Source organism: Crinia signifera, chromosome 2 (assembly GCF_055691185.1).
Source record: "Crinia signifera chromosome 2, ASM5569118v1, whole genome shotgun sequence".
Classification (NCBI taxonomy): domain Eukaryota; kingdom Metazoa; phylum Chordata; class Amphibia; order Anura; family Myobatrachidae; genus Crinia; species Crinia signifera.
Genome location: NC_139218.1, coordinates 142,825,303 through 142,850,159, shown reverse-complemented (window position 1 = coordinate 142,850,159; position 24,857 = coordinate 142,825,303). Strand labels below are relative to the sequence as shown.

Sequence of the window (24,857 nt, the reverse complement as noted above, 5' to 3'; positions counted from 1 at the left end):
TTGAGCCATGTGCCGACAGGCGGTATAAAATAGTGAGCCCGAAGCATGGCGAGCGCAGTGACCTTGCCCATGTCGACCTAATGCTTGTGTCAACCTAATGAACTTGTCAACCTAACCCATGTCAACCTAGACCCATGTCGACCTAGTGGTGTCGACCCAATGCTAGTCGACCTAGTTGTTGTAGACCAAATGATCCCCACCAGTTAGGAGCTACAGAACAGCTGCAATGGTGCAGGACTATTATAAGTTTAATCTAGTATAGGAAAACAAATTTGGAGTACTGTATAATAATTTACTTTTCTGTATCTTCTTGCAGACACTGATATACCCCAAGGATCTAAATCACTGTCTCCTCGTTTGGGTGGGTCTATAACTGCTTTTTGTAACTACAACCCGAAAAAGAACTACACAGACAAATTTTGGTGCAAGTTGGAAGACACAGTGTGTAATCCAATCATAAAAACAGATGGATATGTGCAGGAGAACTATGAAGGAAGAGTGGCCATTTATGATAACCCTACAAATGGTACTATGCAGGTCCTCATGAACCAGATCAACAAAAACGATGAAGGCTGGTACTGGTGTGTGTTGAGCGATGGAAAAAATGATCAAACATCCACTGTAGAAATAAGTATCTCAGAAGGTGAAAAGAACTAACATAACAATATGTATTTGTCATTAAAAAAAAAGAGAGCTTTCCATCATATTAATATTCCATTGTCACTTGCAGGAAATCTTGAAGGATTAAATGGGAACAAAATGATTGAATTGAATGCTGGGGAAACAGCCAAAATCCCATGCTCCTATCCGTGTCGGTTTAAATCCTATGAAAAATACTGGTGTAGATGGAATAACACTGGTTGTAAGCATGTGACTTCCCAGGATGATGATCAGAGTGGTCTGAGCATTGCATGTGAGACTCACCAATTAGTGATGACTATTACTTCAGCGTCCCAGAAGGACAGTGGATGGTATTGGTGTGGAGTTAAAAAATCTGACAGATATGGGGAGACTATAGCAGTGCAAATTATAGTAACAGGTGAGCTTTGATAAAGTGCGAGGGATTTAATCATGCTCTTTTAATATATATATATATATATATATATATATATATATATATATATATATATATATATATACCAACGATAGTAAAGAAGTCACTCTAAGATTTTTAAACTGCACGGCGGCAGTAATCAATGAAGAGGCAAATAGACACAAGAGTAGTGCAAATCAGTGCGATTTGCACTACTCTTGTGTCTATTTGCCTCTTCATTGATTACTGCCGCCGTGCAGTTTAAAAATCTTAGAGTGACTTCTTTACTATCGTTGGTACATTTCCCTCTTGGGACTGAAGAGCACCTAAGTTATTGCATAATTACTGCTGGAGTGCCGGGACCCCTACCCTATATATATATATATATATATATATATATATATATATATATATATATATATATATATTCATTAGTGGTAGAACTTGTGCATTCAGTGTTTCATTTGCAAATAGTGAATATCCTTAAATGACTATCTATGTGTGCACCAGATGTAGATAGCAAATCAGCAAGTAGTTTTATATCTCTCTCTCTCACGTAAACCTTCTCCTGATGCCCTCGAGACTCATCCGCTTGCATGACACTTGTTTTTGTCAATTAGAGAAAAAAAATCCAGTTTGAATTAGGCCCTGTATCTCTATCCAAGCTTTAATAATTATTCCCTAGAGTTTTTACTCTCCTTTTATAAATGTTTTTACAGTACTGGCTATAGATGCAAATGCAAGATGTGCCAGCGCTAAAGTACAGTTGTTCGAGGGGGCAGCTGAACCGGAGTGGTCCAATACTCCTAAGTGGATAGAAAGAAAGTTTATTGGTTCTGCGCTCACCCTCTAGGTGTGTGTGTGTCAGGTGAGAGATGGCTAATACACAGTGTAGTGGGCAATAATCAAGAAAATTTTGTATTGTCACTCCAAAGCCAGTGGAACAGCTCTCACTGAGATGTGTCTGCTGGTCGCTGGTGGTGTGACAGGACAGATGTGTCTGCTGGTCACTGGTGGTGTTCCAGGACAGAGCGGCGAGGGACCCACACGCATACGGTTTACAGGGTATCGGGTAAGTGCGCTGTGCACCACCGGACGGGTCAGGGACGCCAGCCCCCCGGTGACATCACGCATTCACCTTGACCCCTTCGAACTTTGATTCTTCAAGAGACTCTCTTCCAGAGACTTGCTTCACATCCCACCCCCAGGCTTCTGTGTTCTTTTGCCCATTCCCAGACAGCCAGCGAACATAGCAATCCTTACCCCCCATCCACCCCTGTCACACCACCAGCGACCAGCAGACACATCTCAGTGAGAGCTGTTCCACTGGCTTTGGAGTGACAATACAAAATTTTCTTGATTATTGCCCACTACACTGTGTATTAGCCATCTCTCACCTGACACACACACACCTAGAGGGTGAGCGCAGAACCAATAAACTTTCTTTTTACAGTACTGTATGTCTGCATACAGGAATAACTTACACTGTATGTCCGACATTATAGAGCTGTTCTGTTTAAGACTTATTAACCCGGCTCCCATTATTTCCTGGCATGTTATACTCTATACCAGTGGTTCCCAAACTTTTTCGAATCACGGCTCCCTATAGTATCAGAATTTTGTCCATGGCACCCGTAGGCCAAAAGTTTTTAATTGATAAATTAAGAAAAAAGATATGAATTAAATAAATTGTTTATATGTCATCTTTAGGTTTATTAATGTAGTGAGGGACAACATATGCTTCTGTTAATCCACATGTTTTATAACTGGCAGCCGCAAGCACTGGTTTTGCCTATTACAGTGACCATAATCAATTTAAAATAGTCCTATGCGTGCATGCTTCTGCAAACTTGGCTGCCAAAAGGCGGTCTATTTGAAATGAGTATTTTGAGCTGAATTTTCAGCAGAACTTGCTGATACGAATGATAGTAAATTGATGATAGTAAATATCTGTGTGTTCTGGTCTGATGCAGTCATTAGTTCGACAGTGTCTAGGTCAAAAGTCAAAAGGTCAACCACTATTGGTCGACAGTCAAAATGTTGACACATGAAAAAGGTTGACATACATTAGGTTGATATGGTCAAAAGTCAACCCAAGCAAAAGATCAACATGAGTTTTTTTTTTTCATACCTTACCATCTCAGGTTAATATGGTGGGGGACTATAATAGTGCCCATCCCATATTAGTAAAGGTACCCCCTAGCCTGAAAATATTGTTTATGTAATTGGAGATGTGTTATGAAATAATGTGGGTCCTATTCGGCTTTTGATAGACCTATTAAAAAAAATCATATATGTCATATAAAGTTGGGAAGTATGATATGGTATAATGTTTTATTTGTGCAGTAAAACATCATATTGGATAATCATATATTGGACAGCTCCTGATCTTTAGTAGTTGCATTTACAAATGTTTTTTGTTATGTGTTCTAGAGACAAATGTAGACGGAAACAGTGGCCGCATTGATCCACGTGCTAACGTTGTTAACAACAGAAATAATCAAGTGATTGTGACTCCTCCAAGGTGTGTATTGAAAAATATTTATTACCTGTTTAATGTTTATTTTGGGAATTGTGGGGGTTATTTTTGTTGGTTCGATCAGATGAGAATTTGCATCCTTGCGAGTCAACCAGATCCCGCCTTACGAATGGTGGTACGCCAGCCCACCATTCCCAAGGCGTGTTCCTTCGCACAGCATGCAAATTAATGTTTCACATAGACATCCATTCGCATGACACTGGGACCCTCCCACATCTTTCTGTATTTGGATGTTTATAAATAACATGGATGAAGTTAATACTGTAATGGTTCGCTAAAGGTCTGTGCATGCTTTTTGTAATAATGTTCATGTATTGGTTAACCATCTGGGCTCAAGCAGGAATATCCTTAAAATCTCAACTGAGGTGGGTAAACTCCATACTAGGCTATGTCTTTCCTTGTTTTGAGGTTTTGTGCCTTAGAAATGAAAGCTGTTAAAGTATTTTACTAATTTCCAGCCTGCTGTAGATCTAATTTGTAATAGTGCATCTAGACTTTATTCTCCACAAAACTCATACCCCTTTTTAGATTGCACATAATTACCGGGTTCATGCCGGTTTGTTGCTAGTTCGACCCGGTAATAGGTGTGATCTGAAAGGGCTTAGCGGGTCCAGCAACCTGTCATTAGGAACCGGTAAAAAAGCAGGGTTCTTACCATTTCATTGCCAGCTTGCTGTGAAGTGTGAACGGGTTAATTGGGTCAATCGACCTGATTCCCGTTCACCCTGATGGTGGAGGCAGTGATTGGAGCAGTGCCAGCTCCAAGCCCTGCCTCCTCACCCGTCCATAATGCCGCTCCGCCCCACCCCATAATGACATCAGCATACCGGCAGTATTGCAGGGTCGATGAAGGGGCCTGAAGACAGCAAAATGCAGGGTCGCTCTGGGACTGAACCGTTTCAAAGTCCCGCTGTGACCCTGCATTTTCAATGTGAAAGCGGTATAACTGAAGTAGCAAAAACTATATGGGATGCATTTGCATTAAAGCATAGGTCTAAAATAAGTTGCAAGTATATCAAGATACATGCAATTCAAATAAACACGGAAGAGAAAAGCAAAGTACACGCTACAAAGGGTAACATTTTTAGGAAATAGAGATAAATACACATTTAGGGATGTGTCGCTTGCCATCAGGAAGAGGAGGAAAGTTGATAAGGTTGCTAGAATATATATTAAAGCAAAAAAGTCTCATTTGAGAAAATTAAAGCCTTGTTGGAAATGTTGAATATTGCTTGATGAGTTGCACCAATGGGAAGATCTGTTTGTCATAGGCTGGAAAGAGCGACAGATGGTATTGTTAATCTGGCCCCGCCTCTGGATTGTGGGTACACATGAATACACCTGTCTATCATTGAGCAGAAATTATGCTTTACAAGTGTTGCCATGGTAATAAATGGAATAAATCAAAGCGCTATATGTTAAATATATAGAAGTAATATCATATTGTTAAATATATAGAAGTTGTGCCCACTTCTTGTCTCTATTTTAATATAATAAAATAATTGCTTTGCTCCAATTTAGTTACTAAAGTGTTTGTAAATAAGAAACTCATTAGCAGAAAACCAGACGTAAGCCATTCCATTATCATTATCTATTATATCATAAATACAATGTGTGTCCCTTTCTAGCCATGACAATAGCAAGAACGGAACAATTGTTGCTGCAATAATCTCAGTATGTGTTGCTGTCCTGGTGATTTCCGCTGTTATCATCATCTTTAGACTGAGAAAGAAGAAGAATTCAGGCAAGTATTGAATATTGTCTAAAGGTGATCTATTAGCTGCCTGTAGAATAGTTGGTATTTCTTTGTGTTAATGTCATTTTTGGCCCTTATTGTAGTTGAATCGGACGGATGCATATTTCGGACTGGAACCGAGTGTTCTTAGCCCCGCCAATCATACAGATCGCTTACATTGTCCCAATGCGGTAAAACGCTGAACGAACGGACCGCGAGTGGATGTTTCATGTGAACACCTCCTCCATCTGTGGGAACCTCCCCCATCCTCCGATGGTCGCCGACCATCGAATAATGGACCGAGTGGTCAGACAGCACCGAGTGCTCCAGACCACTCGGACATTTTTCCATATGAAAGCAGGGGTATGGTCGGGCAGCAGACATCAGGCTATATCAGCTGTCTGCCCCCCACACGTGCGTCACGGCTGCATTACCATACGTCGACCAGTGTTTTCATGGGAATGCCCATGAAACGCAGGGCGTACGCATATGGTAATGAGCCCAAACAGCCCTTCACGCCCCTCTCCACCCCCTGCTCGGATGGTTCCATTCGATCCTTCTCTGCACCGACGTCATGCCGTGTTCGTACGTGTGAGGCGTTTACACATGCGCAGATACGCCTCTGCACATGCGCAAACACCAACCATCGGCTGTCCGTCTGCGCTCGGAGCCATCCGACTCAATCAGAATAAGGGCCTTTGTGTCATAATACTGTTCTGACCCTCGTTACATATATGGAGAGTGTAACAGTCAGCTTATCCGAGCGTATCTTCTCTTAATGCACAATTAAACTTTTGGAACTTTACATTTATATTGAAACAGATTGAAATGATTGTCCATATAATATAGCTGTAATTCTCCAGGGAACATCAATGTGCATGTACAAGATAAGAGATCATGGGTACACAAATATATGTGTCTGTTGTTGTTGATAAAGTAAAAGGTGATAACACAGCAGCCTCTAACTGGTATTATGCAAGCCAAACTTGGCAGTTAGGAGCTGATTATACATCTGCCCCATTATATTATTTTTTCATTATTTCATCCCTTTTTATTTTTACAAAAAATCCAGAAGATTCTGTTATAGATGAAAAAGTTTGATATTCGATTGTTCAGTGACAAGCCTGAAAATGCTTGTTTGTGCAGCAGGCCAACCCAGGGACTTCCAAACATTGCTTCCCACAATATCACATATGAGATTTATAATAAAAATTGAGTCGGGCAGCAACATGTAGAAATTCCTGTCACTATCTGATACTTGCACAGCATACTTACCTGCACCCTGTCAGGATTCCCTCCTTCAGGATGCTGGCTGCAGTATTCTGTCCACCTGCATCCTAGCCACCAATCCTCTTTCCTAGTTTTCTCACCAAGGGAGTCTTTAGCCTATACCTTTACCTCCCACTACCCCCCTGGCTATACTGCTTACTAGTCATACTGTATGCTCTGAAATTCCTTTACCTGCAGAAAAAGTACTGTGATCCTGCAATATAAACAACCTTAACAATGGGACCCATGGGATTACAATCGTAGACCTTCACCTAAGGATAGGTCTGTCGTCAGTATGATAATGACCAGCTGTTCAGCCATAAACATTAGTATTAAAATTGTTTACTCTCACAAAATTATGTAATGGGGAATGTATCAAAGATAGGAGACAGAGAAAAGGAAAATAAATAAAGTAATAAATTATTACATTGTTGAGGCTGTATTTGAATAATGTCATATAGAAGCTTGTCAGTACTTTATCTATTTTCTTTTTTTCTCTCTCTTTGAAGCTTTGTACATCTTCCTCTGGTCATAGTTACTCTGATTCTCAAAATAAACACTGACCATTTCTTGGTATGGAGACAGCCAGGGGCGGATTGGCCATAGACCTCACAGGGAAGATTCCCAGGAGGCCGAATCGAATGTGAGGCTGCCTGTCAGCCAGTGACAATTTTGTGTCCCCGCCCAGCAGGGCCAGCAAAGCAGGGAGGCGCCATGCTGAAAAGGCGCTGTCTCCCTCCCTGCTCTGCTAAAGCTGCCTCAGCCCCCACTGTCACTGTCTCCTGCACGCTGCCTGCGGGCGGCAGTATAAAGATTTGCTCTCTGCACCACGAGTGCAAGCAGCCTGCATGCCGGCCGCAGTGTCTGTCTGACAGCAGGCGGCAGTATGGAGAAGCTGAGCAGCTCCCTGCACCGCACACACACTGTCCTCCTCCTAAGACTTGCCCCCTCTTCCTCACAGACACTTGCACTGAGGCATGTAGCGCTGTCTGTGAATGCCTGGATGACATGTCATGTCCAGATCCACCCCCTACCCATTGCTCCCTGCGCCTGTCAACTGTCAATCAAATGATGAACAGGCAGCAGCGCCGCCCTTCCTTCCCTCTTCTCAGTGTGCTGTGCCAGTGCCACTGCCAGTCCTCAACACTCCGCCCCCTCTATCTCCTCCCCGCTTCTTCCATCTCCTCCTTCTCTCCCCTCCTGTCCCCCTCAGTCACGAGAGGGGTGTAATGGCGTCCTCAGCGTCCTGCCTACGCAGATAGAAGAGGAGGGACTGCACAAGAGTTAAACAGCAAAAAAACAGTGAATCTTTTATTATACATGTTTATAATAATTTTTTTTATAATTGTAGATCTGTTTTATATTAATTTAGACACTTTTTATATAATGGGCTGGGTTATGTGCCTAAAGGTGGCCATACACGCTGCAATAGCAGCGTGCGATGCGATGTGCGCTCCCGCGGGCATCGCATCGCACAGTACAAAAAGTATGTGCTGCACCTACTTTTGTACTGCTTTCGGATCGCATCGCACACACATTGCATGCATGCCGTGCGATGTGATGCGATCTAGCCCATAATGTTTACAATTCTCACAGCGTGTATGGGCACCTTTAGTGCCTGCAACATTTTGCGGACACAGCACTGAGACGGTGTATGCATACATGTACATGCACCCGAGATCCTCCATAGGATCGCATGTTGCATACGCTCCCAGAATCGGGCTGCAGCTTGTTGCAATGGCAATGTGAAAGTGCGCAAAATTTATGGTTTGCAGGAGGGCGCTGGACACCCTAGCACCGGCCCTGCCGCCCAGAGTAGGGGCCCCATTACGCTCCTGTCTTCCACATAAAAAGCCTTTTTTGATTCCCCAACTCTGCAAATACTCATCTAAGTCAGTTGCTCATCCATAACCATTGTAACATTTGTTAAAAAGGACATGAGTGGGTGATATCTGGGGATGTAACAATTTACTGGGTGTTTCTGGTCTCCGAAGAGGAGGGATGTTTATGAAACTCATGGAATATTGGTAATGAGTTGGTTGTCTACTTGATGCAGGTTTTGGGTCTGTGGTCAGTCTGAGGGGGGGGGGGGTGACAGATAATTTAAAATGTGGACACTTGTGGTATGTCACAGCAACTGAGGGCGGCCACTGTACTGCCAAGCATATAAAAAAAGAGGCATACAGGCATAGTGATGTATTAATCCCGACTGTTCGGTTAGTTCCGCCTATATTTAATTTTGTGCCACCCAAGTGAGGCCATTTCTATAATTTTTTTCCAGGGCCACTTTTAATTCCCAATCTACCCCTGGAGACAGCATATAGAGTATTATGCTTAGAATTACAACCTCACACCAGTGAGGTCTTAAGTTCAATTCCCGCGATGGCACTTTTTGTGGAGTTATTATATTCTCCCCATGCCTGCGTGGTGCACCTCCAGGTCATCTGGTTTCCTTCCACAATTCTAAAAATATGCTAGTTGGTTAAATGGCTTCCAATTAAAATAACCTTAGTGTGTGTGTGTGTGTGTGTGTGTGTATACACTACATATGTTTAAGGCAGAGCAGATGGGCTTTTACCAAATTGTATGACTCTGTGGTTACTGGTTACGGCGGGGATCACAGAAAATAAGCAATACTCGCTGTTTAACCCCCGCGATGGTTGCTCACTGTATTCTATGTTCCGGAGGAATCCTCAGAGGACAGCGAGGATTCCCCCAAACAGCGAGGCTCGAGGCTAATGCAGGGAGCATGCTGCATTTAGCCGTGAGTCTAGTTGTTTAAGCGGCCGCATACGCCGATTCTCCGTCACTTCAAAAACGGAGTGACGGGGATTGGCGTATGCAGGGGGTCAGTTGAATACTGACAGGGCGAGCTGTGACAGCAAGCAGGCAGATAGCACTGCTCACTTTCACAGCTCGCCCCCGGCATTGAATATACCCCAATGCATTAATCCTATCAGGCTATATATTTCTCCCCAGTTACAGTTTTACACATTTACGGTATGCTGTGGATGAGGAAAATATGTATAAAACTTTAAAATAGTGAAGCCCTAATTTTCTAAGTATATGTCTGCATTTACTGTACATGAACTCACACATATAGTATCACACTAGTAAGCTAAAGCTTCAAAAGCTAGTAATGTAGTTTCAGTTGCTGCCAATAGATGGCAGTGTAAGTCTGCTCGAAGCAAATGCTTCCAAAGCTAGTAGATGTAGTTTTCAGTATATCATAAATAGACATCTTTGATTGTTCATAATCCAGTTCTGTATAAGCAGCGAATGGATGCTCCTCTTGAAGATGGTAGTTCCTCTGTTAATATATTTTATCTTAGCTTTAATTGTATGGAATCAAACAATCAAGGTTATTTAGTAAGTGGAGGTGTGTGTCTGTGTGTTCAGTATTTGTTCATCTGCATTAATGTCATGTGTACTTCACTAAGTTTTAAAACTATCCTTTTTCCTGTAACACAGATTTAGTGTCTGTTGGAAGCTACAGGACTAATATCAGCCTGAGTGACCTGGACAATGCCGTTGGCAAGGACAACCCTGCTGTCATTCAGACACAGGAAACTGATATAAGTGAAAAAGGCAAGAATGCTAACACTGTATAATTCTGTCTATAAATAGTGCTAATGATTTCACAAAGCAAAATAATATATTAACATTTCTAATGATTGTTTTTTTTTCTTTCCTTTTTTACTTATCAACTCTTATGATTTTAGAAGGTTCAAAGATCAAAAAGAAGGTAATATATATATAAACATAATGTTTCACAAGAACTGTTAAGGCGCATTATAAAATCAAACAAGTCTATTCAGCTATAAATGTAACTATGTTGTTTATATGACTGCCCATTCTTAAGCTTTGTGACCGGACTCTCACATCTATTTAAGAAGATCATGATCAGTCACATGTCTGTGCCTATTATGTAATAGCTTACTTCCTTTTTACACACACACACACTACTGTGAGATTGCTGATATAGTACATTTGTTAGGGTGTCTTACAAGAGAAACCCTTGTGCAGCCTCCTCTGGCTGGGCACCATCCGTTCCATTGGGAGCAGTGCCTCCTCTGGCCGGCCCCATCCGTTCTGTTGGGATAAGTAGGGTCTGAGTACTAGAGTGCTCAGATCCTACTGCTTATGGAAAAATGGTGCCCCTGATAGCATTAGAATTGCAGCAACACAGATCCCCCAGGCCTGATGTAACAATGGCAGGGCCATCTTAACATTGACAGGGACCCCTGAGCAAAACATTAGCACCCCCCCCCACACACACACACACACACACACACACCTACAGTATGTGCGGTAGGGTCCTGGGAGCTTGTAGCACTATTTGACGGGTGGGAAAATAATTCAGCCAATCAACGTCCGGACAGTCTTTTCAAAATTTGCAGAAGCCCCTGCGACCGGCAAATAGCGCTACAAGCTTGCCCACCACCCTCCGCTGCAGCAACTCCCCGAGGCAGTGCTGTCTTCTCCATGAGTGGGCCCCTAGAATCCCATTGGGCCCATTAAGCCCAAAGGGAAAGATGACACTGAACAACGGCAGAGCTTAATATTACAGTATACTCAATATTGGTATTTTATCACAGTGCCACCAACTTTGGAAAAATAAGCTACAGGTCTCGAAATGACTTTAGTACAATTAATAGTTCTAGAGTTGGCCTAACCAATCTGTGGCTTATTTTTTTAAAGTTATTTTCTATCCATTTTGAAAAGGTAATGGAATTCATAATATGAAAACTATCATAAAAATTATGCAGAAATCACACATGTGTTAAGGGATTCGGTATGAAATCCCGACGGTCAAAATCCCGAATGGGTCATAATACCGACAAGGACAAAATCCCGACAAGGACAAAATCCCGACATTTAAAGTACCGACAAGGACAAAATCCCGACATTTAAAATCCCGACATGGTCAAAATACTGACATATACAATGTGCTGTGAAACTGTCAACATGGCTTTGGGTTGACAGGTTGCGAGGTCGACATGGGTTTTTTCACAGTTTTTTGACCCGAGTGTCGACACAGTTGGAGGTGAACCACAGCCCCTCGCATCGCTCGCTTCGTTCACAATGCTTCAGGCACACTATTTTATTCTCCCACCACGCCGTAGTGGATGGTAGGGCATGAAATAACACCTGTCGGCACATGTCTGGTCAAAAAACAGTGAAAATACCCATGTCGACCTCGCGACCTGTCAACCCAAAGTAATTTTTTGACCCTGTCGGGATTTTGACCATCTGGATTTTGACTGCATCCCATCTTAAGACGCTGTTCTACTATTCCATTCATGGACTGCAGTAACCTGTAGTGGGAGGATAGTTGGAGGCCCCCTCTCACTCATTGCTCTGCTTAGCTGACTAGTGATCATAGGCGAATCTAAGGGGTGGTCTGGGGGTGCAGCGGACCACCCATTAGACCCGGCTGCTAACAGTGAGGCCCAGGTTGGCAGTGGCGACTCTGCAGTGCTCATGCTTCTGAACGCTGAGCCTCCTGCACTCACAGTGCATCGGCCAGCACGCCCACACACTTCCTGCATGGCACAGAACAGGGCACAGTTTGTCTGTCAGCGACACAAGCGCCGCCCCACCACCATAACTATGCTGCAGAGCTTTTGTAGGCTCTCCTGCAGGCAGCAGATTCCTGGCAGTATCTGCTGCGGACAAGAAGCCGACGCTCGGCACTGGAGATGGGGAGACCAGTACCCGCAGAGGTTAGTTTATAAAGGCAGGGGGGGGGGGGGGGGGGAATGGGGATATTATCATCAAAATATACTTATAAGACGGGGTGGGAAAATTGAATTATATAGGGCATCCCTGTTAAACCACTCCCTCGCTCTATGAAACCACGCCCCCTTGTGGGGCCCGTGCAAGGGTGCCTACCCTTCTGCAGCATTAGTTGCATTTGGGACCACCCATTAACACATTTCTAGATTCGCCAATGCTAGTGATACATATATTTGCATACATACAGCATCTATTAATGTGTGAAAGGGAATGGGGACATGCCAAGCTGCTCCTGGAGTGACGGAAAAATAGGAGGCATGGCTCACTAGGCCAGAATTCCCCTCAAGCCAGACCTTCATCAGCAAGGCCATGCCCCAATCTGTACATGCGGGTCCTTGGTGCACTCCAGAGTCCTGAGTGCCATTTACCAGATATACAGTAGGGTAGGCTATGCTCAATCTGTAAAACAGGAATAATATAATAGAGTTAAAACAATTTGTTGAACAGGAAACATGATGTTATTATTTATAAAAGCACAATGCAGACAAAACCAAAATGTGTTTCCATGATATTCTGTTTCTGGCATTACAGGGATCCCAGGAGGACCTTGATTATTCCAGTTTCCTGATACATGATAATGGATCTCCAAATGAGGATCTCACATCATAAAGCTTTCTGGAGGTTACACAAAATGTGTTGAACAGCTCCATAGAACATTTTTATATGCAATCATTAGATATATTGACCAATCACAGCTACAGCTCACTGGTTTCTTTCTATACACTGAATGTAACAACGCAAAGATAATTTATAATTTTATAAATAAAATTATAATAATAATAATAATAACTGTGCTTTTTTAGAGAAGGTAATTGTTCTGTTTACCAAAATTGAAAAAACTGTGATCTTATTCCAAAGAACATGTTGTTAAATTTGGCCAAACATGAATTATAGGTGATTGCATGTTCGTTGCCTAGGGGGTATTTCATTGCCCAGGGGCTTACTGGTACACTGCACTCCCGCAGCTAAAAAAAAAAACAGCTAAGGATCGCAGCTGCCAGGAGCCAGCAGAGGGGAGCTCCTGGTAGCAGAGAATAGCCACCGGAGGTGAGCGCTTTGCCTCGCTACCCCAGGCTGACCGGTTGTTCCAGCTTTTACGACGAGTCATGGGGCAGCTGGCTCCATGGCAGCTATCACAGTGGTGGACAAGCCGTGCAGTCACGTGGTGGCACTACACGGCTTGTCCGCCTGTAGAAACGGCCCTGACTGTACCATTTTCAATTGAAAGTACTGTAAAAGATTATATACACATTCTAGCTACTATTATTTAGCAATTATTTTCTCTAAGCTCCATATTAAGGGGGTTATTCTAGTCCATTCTTTCTGACAAAATCCTTCTTAGATGGACAAAACCATGTGCACTGCGGGTGGGGCAGATGTAACTTGTGCAGAGAGAATTAGATTTGGGTGGGGTTTTTCTTCAAAGTGAGATCTATATTGAAGTGTAAAATCATGCAGTCAGTATTTTCCCTGCACAGAAACAAAATAACTCACCCAAATCTAATTCTCTCTGCACATGTTACATCTGCCCCCCTGCAGTGCACATGGTTTTGTCCATCTAAGAAGGATTTTGTCAGAAAGAATGAACTAGAATAAACCCCGTGTATTTGTTTTTTATTTTTGTTTCTGAATGATTTAAAAGGGACGATTTATAAATTTAAACATATGTGAATAAAAACATTTTTGTGTTTCACCAAAATATATACTTCAATTCAATTTAAAAAAATTATTAATTTTAAAATTGTTCTAATAGTACAGTCAGTCTTTGCGATGTGTGCCTTATTTTAAAATAAAATAGAATTGTGCCTACATTAAGTGGTTTCAGACACTTATTTCTCTGTTCAAGTTAGAGTAAATTCTAATCTAATTTGTACCTATAAGTTACAGTAGCTGTTTATTTTCGCAGGAAGTTTGGCAAAGTTTTAACGGAAATGTTTAAAATAAAATTTAGGACTATTTGGATATAATAAACACACAAATCCTGTGTTGCTTAATAATACATAGGAATCAATTTGCACAAAAATAAAAGCAATTTATTTGCACAAAATAATATAAATAATAATAATAATAATAATACTTCCCGGAGGTATCAATATAAATAAAAAAAACATTAACATACACCATATAACAGCTTAATAATATTAGTAATCATAAAGAACTCTAGGTGCAGAGAACTCTTCAATGTTATATATGGCTATCGTCATATATTCCTGGTATTTCTGGGATACTATTAAGTGATCAAGGGGAAACCCGAAGAGGAGACTTTCAGCAGCACTTCAGGGTGCAGGGCTTTGTCGTGCTAAAATGACGCAATTATGACATTTTAGCCCCGCCCCCTCTTCAGAAAACCACTGATTGCAGTACCTAAACTCAGCAGTCAGAATCTGGAAAGGTTTACCACCTTTCCGGGGGCCGGGAGGGAGACACGATTTTCGGGACACTCCCGGCCATTCCAGGAGGGTAGGCGACCCTGTTGTAAGGGTATCGGGAAGTGGTAGCGGCAAACAGAACCTGTACTGCTCAAAATGCACACTTTAATCCTCCAATAGGCAGGTGGAAATAAATACCTGATAGCTTCCACACACAGGTAGAAATGTGCTGCAAATGCCAGGTTTAACCCCAGTCCGGGCTGCCTGTGACAAATGGCACATAGCTCTTCGCACTTTGAAGTGCTCACAGTGGGCTAGCGCATAAATTGCTTCATGCTGTGGAAGAGACAGCCAGAGTGATGTCTTACGGTCTCAGAATCCTCACACCCGGGCTCATCACTCCATGCCACTGGCGTGCTTGCGGGTTCGGCTGTTGCCGCTGACAAATACCCTTCGTGGGTGCACTAGGGGTCACATGCACAATCAATGGATGTCAATGGATGTCCTTAACGGAGACCGTGATTGAGAATTTAATCTTGTAGCTCCGTAATTGAAAATTTAATCATGGCGATTCAATGTGCTATAGCTGCGTGCTAAAGCCCAGTGTTTTTTTAAATCTCTTACAGCGTTTTTTATAGGTTTCAGTGTACTATATGGTCATTTGGTCTACAGCATGTTGGTCGACAAGCATTGGTTCGACACAGTTAGGTCGACATGGGGATATGTCGACGTGGTTCTAGGTCAACATGGGTCAAAGTCAACATGGGTCTAGGTCAACATGGGTCTAGGTCCACAGGTCGACACAAGCATTAGGTCAACAGTGTTTAGGTCGACAGCAGAGAGTAGATTTGGGTGAGTTATTTTGTTTCTATACAGGGTAAATACTGGCTGTATTACTTTTTCACTGCAATTTAGATTTCAGTTTCAACACACCCCACCCAAATTTAACTCTATCTATACATGTTACATCTGCCCCACCTGCAGTGCACATGGTTTTGCTCATTTTGAGAAAAAATTTGTACTGCAATCAGATCTGAATAAGGGCCATAGTCCATCACAAACTATTAGGGTGTGTACACAACTCTCAGAACCTATACATATTAATAACACACAATGGGCCTTATTCAGATCTGAGCTCAGTACAAATGTTTGGAAAATGGGCAAAACCATGTGCACTGCAGGTGGGGCAGATGTAACATGTATAGAGAGAGTTAAATTTGGGTGGGGTGTGCTGAAACTGAAATCTAAATTGCAGTGTAAAAATAATGCAGCCAGTATTTTCCCTGCACAGAAACAAAATAACACACAAAAAACGAAATCTCTCTATACATGTTACATCTGCCCCACCTGCAGTGCACATGGTTTTGTCCATTTTCCAAACAAATTTGTACTGAGCTTAGATCTGAATAAGGCCCAATATTCAGTTCACATATATTATTTGTAACTATTAAGTTAACGGACACATGCAATTAGAACCGCAGAGACATTTAGATGTATTCTTCTGGATCTTATGCAGCCATTTCTTGCTCAGGGGCAAATGTAATAAAGTTTAAAAAAATTAAAAGACTCAATGTAGCCCATAGCATCCAATCAGATTATGTCGAACAACGTAATGACTGCCATAGGAATGTAGTGAATTAAACATCCAAAGCTGTGTGTACCTAAGAAAGCATGTGACTCGGATCCAATAAGGAAGCAGGGGAGGGCAGAGTTAGCTGGGATAATAGGGACAGGGAAGGAGGAGTCTTCCTCTTTTCCCTGTGGAATTTCTGTGAGTGGATATTTTTGTTTTCCCCTCTGACCCTGCCATAAAATTGAGGCCTGGGATTAACTAGCCTTTGTAATGGATAAGCGTTTTAAGCATTGTGTAGCGAGGGTTATCTATTATTATCTGCTTTTATACTGTGCTATTATCGGCTTATCTAAAGACTAGGGGATTTATACAGGCATTAGGGGATTTTAGATTGTTGCCCCAAACTGCTTAATTTGTGCCTGCCTGCCCACTAAACAATGGCGTCCACCCGGCCACAGTGATCTTCCCGCGCTTTACTACGGACCCTAGGCCGAGCATCACAGGCTCAGAGCCGTTGCTCTGTTCCCAACGGCGCCCCGCTGCCTCCAATCATTGCAGGGCCCTGTGCGCAGTACCGGACGGTGCTGCTCCAACCAACACATCAGCTTTGTCGCCGCCGCACTGCACATTGTCCCCCCTTACCTCAGTTAGCCGGCCGGGCCCCACAGTGGCTGCGTCCAGGGGAGGTGCAGTGACCATCGCTGCCGCACACACCCAGCTGCAGATGGCTCCAGGAAGGGGGAGTGCACGGGGACCAGGCGATCGGGCTGCTGGGGGGAGAGCGGCAGGTCACACAAGGGACAGGAGTCAGGCGCCGGATAGAGCCAGGTCAGCTCAAACGCTGCGGCTCCAACCTGCAAGGTCGCACAGGAAGCCTGAAGCCATGGGTCAAAGGTTGGCGGGAGGGCGGGATAAAAGAGGGAACAGAGGAAAAATAATGCCAGCATTAGCAAACGTAGAAGGGGAGCTAGACCAGCCACTAGAGGCCTCTGACGGCATGCACTCACCTCAGACTCACAGGGAAAATGAAGGGCAGAGGAATTTGAGAAGGGGAATGCGGGGCACAGAGGCAGGGGAACACTCTAAGGTCCTCTTCTAGGTCTGGTAGTGACTCTATAGCAACCTCCCCTGCCCCCACATTTGACCCCTCCCTCCTACCTGCTTTCCTTAACTCCATGGCAGGGATTTTAGCTCCGCTGATGGAGGGATCATCAAGGTAGACAAGTACAGAAAGGCGTAGAGCCACAGGCACAGGGAGGAAAGGCAGCGCAGGGGGCTCCTTGTGGGGAATGCATTTAAGGGACATTGGCCCAGTGATAGCCAGCTAGGAAAGGTATCACCACAAGGTGACAACGTAGGGGGCCATGCTACTAGGTCAAGACGGGACCGGGGGAAGGCCCGCAAGCCCTCCAGGGGACACTTACATCTCTCCACAGATGAGCACCCCCCAAAGGAAGCCAAACAGGAGGTGGAAATCGGCATGGAAGGGTTCAAGGAGGACGAGCACACGTGGACGGAGCAGCTAAATTCAGCAGGTGAGGATTCTCCCAGTCCTAAAGAGGGGTCTATGCTGAGTTTTTCCTCTGACAGACGCTCTTCACTGTCCTCGTCTTCCTCCTCAGGGGGGTCAGAGGCTGGCAGCACAGCCAGGGCCCGCAAATGCGCAGTAAAGTATGCTTAGAGAGAGGCAAACAAGCAGGAACGTTAAAAAAGCGCAAGAGGGCAGCGCTGTTGCGCAGGGAAAGGAAGAGGCGGAATCTGCCCGGGGTGGTCCACTGCGACTACAATGCGGTCTTGCAAGGTTTGAGGGAGAGTTGCAGAATTAAAATCGAGAAAGGCGTCTACAGTATGTTGACCTTTTCAGCCTTACAGAGGAAACCAAAAAAAAGTTTAAGGCAGCTAAGGTAAAAGGGGAGGAGGAGACTGAGGCATTCAGGTCCTCCGACAACTGGCTCTCAGGATTCTACATCTTTGCAGCCTGTTACTTAGAGGACAGGCCGGAAGAACACATGAACATCATCCATTACAGCCACATGATACATGACATGTAGAGGAGGAGGGGTGAATTGGAGAAAATACGATGAACAGTTCTGTCGCAAGCAGGACTGTCTGCATGTCATGGATTTTGGCTGTAAGGATGTTGAAGTATGGATGGACGTAAACAGGGTGCAGCAGGTCGCGTCAGACACCCCAAAGGCTGCACCTACGGCAGTTACGCATACACCAATGGTGCAACATTGCCTGTGGGGGGACCAGCACCCGCACGTCGTTTCCCACAAGGGACAATGTTATGCTTTTACCAGTTCTACATGTCAGCTGGGTTTTCAGCACATATGCACACACTGCTCCGGCAACCATCCGGCCTACAACTGCTTTCCAGCCGGCCATCCGCCCGCAGCAGGGTCCAAGAGCAGCTGCTCCCATCAAAAACCCCAGTTCAGGTCGGTAGAGTGCATACGCCAGTATGGTTGACAGCCATGGCCAGATGGCTTCAACGGTACCCGAATAAGGAGGTGGTCATTTTTTTACACAACGGTTTGAGCCAGGGTTTCAGGCTGCCCATACTGGGGGAGGTGCAGGGGGCTCCTTTCGAATATGAAGTTCGCCCGCACCTTCCCCACCATACTTAGGGAGAAGGTAGAGAAGGAGATCTGGTTAGGCCAGATGGCCGGTCCTTTTTCAGAACCACAATTGGCGAACATGGTAATTTCGCTGGCAGGAGTGGTCCAGAAAAAGGACCCTGGCAAGTTTTGGCTGAGACAGGGTTTGTGAGGGGAAGCTGTACTAGTTATAACGTTTTGGCTGATACAGCATCTGCCTTACCCATCTGGGCTCTCCGTCAACGATGCCATTCCCATGGAGCAGTGCTCGGTGACATACCAGTCATTCGACAATACCATGTCCATGGTGAGGTCATTCGATCAGGGTGCCCTCATGGCAAAGATCAATGTGGAATCAGCATTTCCACTGCTTTCCCTCCAAATGCCTTTAGGTGGATGGGCTTCTGCATCATCAACGAATACTTAATTGACAAGTGTTTGCCAATGGGATGTTCCATGTCATGTGCATTCTTCGAGAAGTTTAGCACGTTCCTACACTGGTGCATTGAAGTCTCGGCAAGGATGAGCGGGATCACTCACTACCTAGACAACTTCCTCTGCGTCGGACCATCAGGCTCCAACCAATGTACGCACCTCCTGTCCAACATCCGTTCCCTTTTTCGACATTTCGGCGTGCTGATCGCGGAAGAGAAAACGGCCCCATCACTTGTTTGCCTTTCCTAGGGATCCAGATCTACACGGTGAAGGGTTGCTGCTGCCTCCCACCGGACAAAGTTGCCAAGCTGGGGGACAGTATTACACTATGCCTAGCATCCCATAATATCATGCTGCGTCAGGCATAGTCGCTGTTAGGCCAACTCAACTTCGCATGCAGGGTCATACCAATGGGTTGGCTTTTCTGCAGGAAGCTGGAGCAGGCCACGGCGGGGGTCGCCAGATGTTTGGATATGGCTCGCCCCCGTCGTAGACAACTCAGCCCTGCAACACTACACCAATGCAGCTGGATCCACAGGTTTCGGTTGTTACCTTGATGACCAGTGGTGTGCAGCCGCCTGGCCCTAGCAGGAGAGGCTGACCAGGGACATGCTGCTGCTGGAGTTATTCCCTATAATGGTCGCCATGGGGGCAAACACTTGAGGGATCATAGTTTGCTATTCTAGTGTGACAATTACAGCGCGGTGCACGCCATACAATAATCAGAAGGCCAAATCCCTCATGGTGCTGCATGTACTGGCACAGCTTTCGCTACAATGCTTGTGCTTTAACATCCTATTGTGCATGTGCCCGGGGTGGAGAACGAGATTGCAGATGTGCTGTCAAGGTTTCAGTGGGAGAGATTCTGCAAGCTGGCTCCCGAGGCTAACATTGTTGGGGTCCCTTGCCCCTCTTATGTTTGGCAGGTAGTCGAGCCGGCCTGCAGGGGCTAGCGCAACTCTCAGTAGCACCGGCTACGCTTAGGACATATCACCAAGCATGGACGGAGTGGGAATCATTCGCCGGAGGGGCAGGGCATTCAGGTAGGAGTAGGCAGAAGGTCATATTATCTTTCCTTTGGCGCTTGCACAGCTCGGGCAGGTCCAGGGCAGTGGCTTTGCATTATTTGTCAGGCATTTCCTTCTTCGCTAAGCTAAAGGGACTAACCAATTTCACCAAGGGGTTTCTAATATGCAAGGCCATGAAGGGAAGGGGCTGCTCTTCCGCCTGGCTTTTTCTATGGCCTTCCATGGGGCATTTCAGGTGTCCGAGCTGGCCGTCCCATCCAAAAAAACGGAATGCTACCTTGCTGCAATCGGATGTGCGCTTGGACAGCAGGTCCCTATGGTGCAGGATAAGGAGATCGAAAACAGACCAAGAAGGAAAGTATATGTGAATAGCTCTGGGCCCCGCCTCATCCGAGACGGTTTGTCCAATAGCGCTAGTAGATCAGTATGCGACGGTCAGACCAGCCGGGGGAGAATCCTATACTACATTTTGAGGGATCACCCCAGACCAGGTACCAATTCGGCTGGATGTTGCATAGCTGCCTTGCCAGTTTAGGCCTTTCCCCAAGAGAATTCAGCGCACACTCTTTCAGAATAGGGGCGGATACAACCCCGGCTAAGGCAGGGCACACAGCGAAGGAAATTAGGGCCTTGGGGCGATGGCATTGCGCTAGTTAAAAACTCCCTCCCATCCCTTTCCTTTCCCTGGTTTGTCACCTTCCCGCCCTTCATGTCAAAAAGGAGCTTCCAATTGGTATTTAACCAAGTTCTATGGCACCAAAATTGGGCAGCACAAAATTTTTCTTTTCTTTGGCAGATTCTCCTAAATATGCATAAGCTAGCATTGCTTTACAAACTGATACTAATATCCTCTCACACATTTCCTTCCTCTATAGGTGTGGCGAGCGATAGGCTCAGGGTATGGATGGTAGGTCACTCTTTTGTCTATTGGGCCGCAAAGCTGGTAGCGTCAGGGGGCGGACTCGTGTTTGCTGGCTCAAGGCTGGTGAGGTGGTTAGGTATACGTGGCATGTCATGGAGTGAGCTTAAGGCGTTCCTGATGGTGAATGTACATTCATATGAGTTGCCCGATATCCTGGTGATTCACTTAGGCGGAAATGACTTGGGAAATATGTCCAAACTGGAGCTGCGGGCACAGATCTTGAGTGATCTGGGGGCCATTAACGCAGAGTGGCCTACCTGCACCATATTCTGGTCTTATATCATACCCCGGTTGTGTTGGAGAGGTGCATAAGATGGTAGAGCAATAGACGAGGCTAGGAAGAAGCTAAACGCAGTGGTGGCAAGGTGGTTCATAGCCGCCGGAGGGGCAGTCACCAAGCACGACTGAATTAGGTATCAGTGCCACCATCTCTTCCGGCCTGAAGGGGTCCATCTGGTAAAAGAAGGGCTGTTTATGTTCTTGGAGGATCTGTTCCTTGGAGTGTCTTCAGTGCTATAGGCTGGTGTCGTGGTGGGGTTTCCTCGGACCAGGACCCCTCTTTGGTGGGAAAGAACATCAGATTAATTGATTTAGGTCTTCATTAAGCGATGATTATGCATCACATCAGTTGTTTTCAGTGTGCTCACCTTTCATTGACTATAGGCTTCCTCTGGATCACCCGCTTGGGGACAGCGACACCACCTAGTCGGGTGGGCAGTCAATGAAGCAGGTGAAGCCATACCGCTAGTTGTTTAGTGAATACGTCATTACTGTACATACGCCAGTCATGGTGTGGAGCTTAGATCACTAGCCATTCCTAATGGGCCACCATTAATTAAAGAATTATAGTACAATAAATTAGCTTAAAGTGTTTCAAATAAACTCAGCTAACAATTTCGCCAAACCCAAGTCTCTGAGTCATTATTTCTGGTTAGATCTGGGTCTGTACATAAGGGAGGGGCCCTAAACTGCACACCCTGGAAATATGAGGTGCTACCTGCTGAGACCTGTAGTGCAGCAAGCAGGAGGAGGAGTTTGCAGGTGCACACTGAATATAAATGCTAAACCTTTTAATATCATTGCTATATTGCATTTCTGAGGTTCTTAGCATAATGATGGCCATTATTATGGGCTTGTCCACCGCGTCCAGGTTACCTCAATAGGACAAGTCCCTAACACTACTCTGAGACAGGTCCAGGGCAAGGGACCCCCCAGGCCAGCCCAACAGAACCACCCCATGGCATCACATTGGTGTGAAATTAAAGTGATAGTAAGAGGGATAAGGGAAATTATATGTGATAAGACTTATCCAAGTAAGAGGTAATAATAAATAGATAAATAGATCTGGGTCTGTGTCTGGATCTGGGTTAGTTACAAGTCGTACAACAGTGTTCACATTCGATTTGACTATATAGTACAGATCTGTATTACTGTATATAGTCTTGCCTGCCAAGACTATTTATTAAATTTCTATTTAATTTTTCTTCTATAAGATTCTTCAATTATTACAATGTTTTACATATACATCAATTTGCATATTAGTGGGAACCTCCCAAATCTTTCGATGGTCACTGACCATCGAAAGATGTGATGTGCACAAACATATATAAAGTGAGTCTCAGGTCACGTTTATATGCGTGTACATTCTCGTAGAAATGGGCGGGCAGATGACACGTCACCGGGCGATTACCATTGACGAGTAACTCTGCCACCACTACATAACTGTCCCCTCTATACCCGCCACTACATAACTGTCCCCTCTATACCCGCCACTACATAACTGTCCCCTCTATACCCACCACTACACTACTGACCCCTCTATACCCAGCGGCGTAGCGAGGGCGGAGCCGGTGGAGCACAAGCTCCGGGCGCAGATTGATCACCTGGCGCCGGAGCCATGCACCGCCAGCCCGCCTGCCTCGCCCGCTCCCCATTGTGCACCACTGTCTCCCGGCTCCCGCTATTTTAATTCAAGCCTCTGTCTCCTGCTGGACCGCGGCGCTCGCCAATAAGCGCTTGCAGTCCAGCAGTCAATCAGAAGCATTGGTGGCTGCTGGACTGCGAGCGCCTATTGGTTAGCGCGCAGTCCAGCGGGAGACTTGCCCTATTGCGCCGTCGGGGCTGGACACACAGTTTGAGTGCCCTGACGGAGGAGGAAAAGCGAAGGCTGGGAAACTCCCCTGCCGGAGCCGAGGACGCGGCCCTGCTGACGTTGGCGCAGAGGCCATGACCCTGCTACCACCGGAGCTGAGGACGGGACCATGCTGACAATGGCGCCGAGGCCATGACCCTGCTCCCACAGGAGCTGAGGACAGGACCATGCTGCCGACAGCGCTGAGACCCTGCTCCTGCTCCTATCAAGGGACCACGCTGAATGACAGCAGCTGCAGGAGAGCTCCAGGGATATGCAGCTGACTGGGGTGAGTCCAGCTACAATGTACAGTCTATGCATGGGGCAGTGTGTGTGTGTGTGTGTTTTGGGGCACAATGTGTGTATATGGTGTCACTGTGTGTGTATTGGGGCAAAGTGTGTGTATACAGTATGTGTATGAGGTGTGTGTGTGTTTTTGGGCACAGTGCATGTCTGTGTATTGTATTGGGTCCCAGTGTGTTTATGAGAAGACAGCGTGTGACAGTGTGTGTGCAAAATTACTGTTTTAGCCCTGCCAGTGCTGAGGACAGGGGGACCCATAGCACAGAATAGTAATTAAGTGTGTAGGGTGATGAAGCATGTAGTGATGGGGGTGGGATGTAGTGCAGGGTGTAGGATGATGCAGTGCAAGGTATAGGCAATATGGGGATGTAGTGATGTAGTGCAGGGTATAGGGGGATGTAGTGTAGTGATGTAGTGCAGGGTATAGGGGGATGTAGTGTAGTGATGTAGTGCAGGGTATAGGGGGATGTAGTGTAGTGATGTAGTGCAGGGTATAGGGGGATGTAGTGATGTAGTGCAGGGTATAGGGGGATGTAGTGTAGTGATGTAGTGCAGGGTATAGGGGGATGTAGTGATGTAGAGTAGTTATGTAGTGCAGCATACGATGACGCACAGTAAGGCATGTGGGGGCACACGCTATGAAGGGGCCATGTGACCGATGCTTAGGGCATTTGGGCACACAGGCAAGTGGAGAACACGCTACTGTAAAGGGGGCCCACATTCCACCACACATATATTGGAGGTGCAGCAGGCAAAAATCCCCTCTGCACCATATGATCCTTCAGGCTCAGGGACGGGGGGGGGGGGGGGGGGTGGTGCATGCCCATGCTCCGGGCACTGTGTTACCTAGCTACATCACTGTCTATACCCTACACTACACTACTGGTCCCGTTATACCCACCACTACACTACTGTCCTGTCTATACCCACCACTACACTACTAACCCCTATTTGCTCGCAACTACACTACTGACCCCTCTATACTCACCACTACACTACTGACCCCTCTATACCCTACACTACAATACTAACCCTCTCTACTCCTAAGTGGGACAAACAGAACATTCGGTACTTATGTATTATCTGGGCTGCCGATTTTTTGATTGTATGCCTTAACTTAA

At 45.4% G+C, this 24,857-nt stretch overlaps 1 protein-coding gene and 1 long non-coding RNA gene across 3 annotated transcripts in view; one reads left to right on the top strand and one right to left on the bottom strand.

Annotated features, from left to right (window-relative positions):
- Positions 1-13,708, top strand: part of LOC146060132 (polymeric immunoglobulin receptor-like) — a 69,719-nt gene extending 56,011 nt beyond the window's left edge. For both annotated transcript variants that reach the window (XM_083173050.1, XM_083173051.1), the window contains exons 5-11: positions 317-643; positions 731-1,039; positions 3,467-3,557; positions 5,201-5,316; positions 10,048-10,164; positions 10,299-10,321; positions 12,907-13,708. In XM_083173050.1, the coding sequence (XP_083029176.1) occupies positions 317-643; positions 731-1,039; positions 3,467-3,557; positions 5,201-5,316; positions 10,048-10,164; positions 10,299-10,321; positions 12,907-12,984 (1,061 nt within the window). In that variant the 3' untranslated portion in view covers positions 12,985-13,708. The remainder of the gene's footprint in view (positions 1-316; positions 644-730; positions 1,040-3,466; positions 3,558-5,200; positions 5,317-10,047; positions 10,165-10,298; positions 10,322-12,906) is intronic.
- The window catches only part of LOC146060133 (uncharacterized), a 91,195-nt gene that overhangs the window by 4,891 nt on the left and 61,447 nt on the right, over positions 1-24,857 (bottom strand). The window lies entirely within an intron of this gene.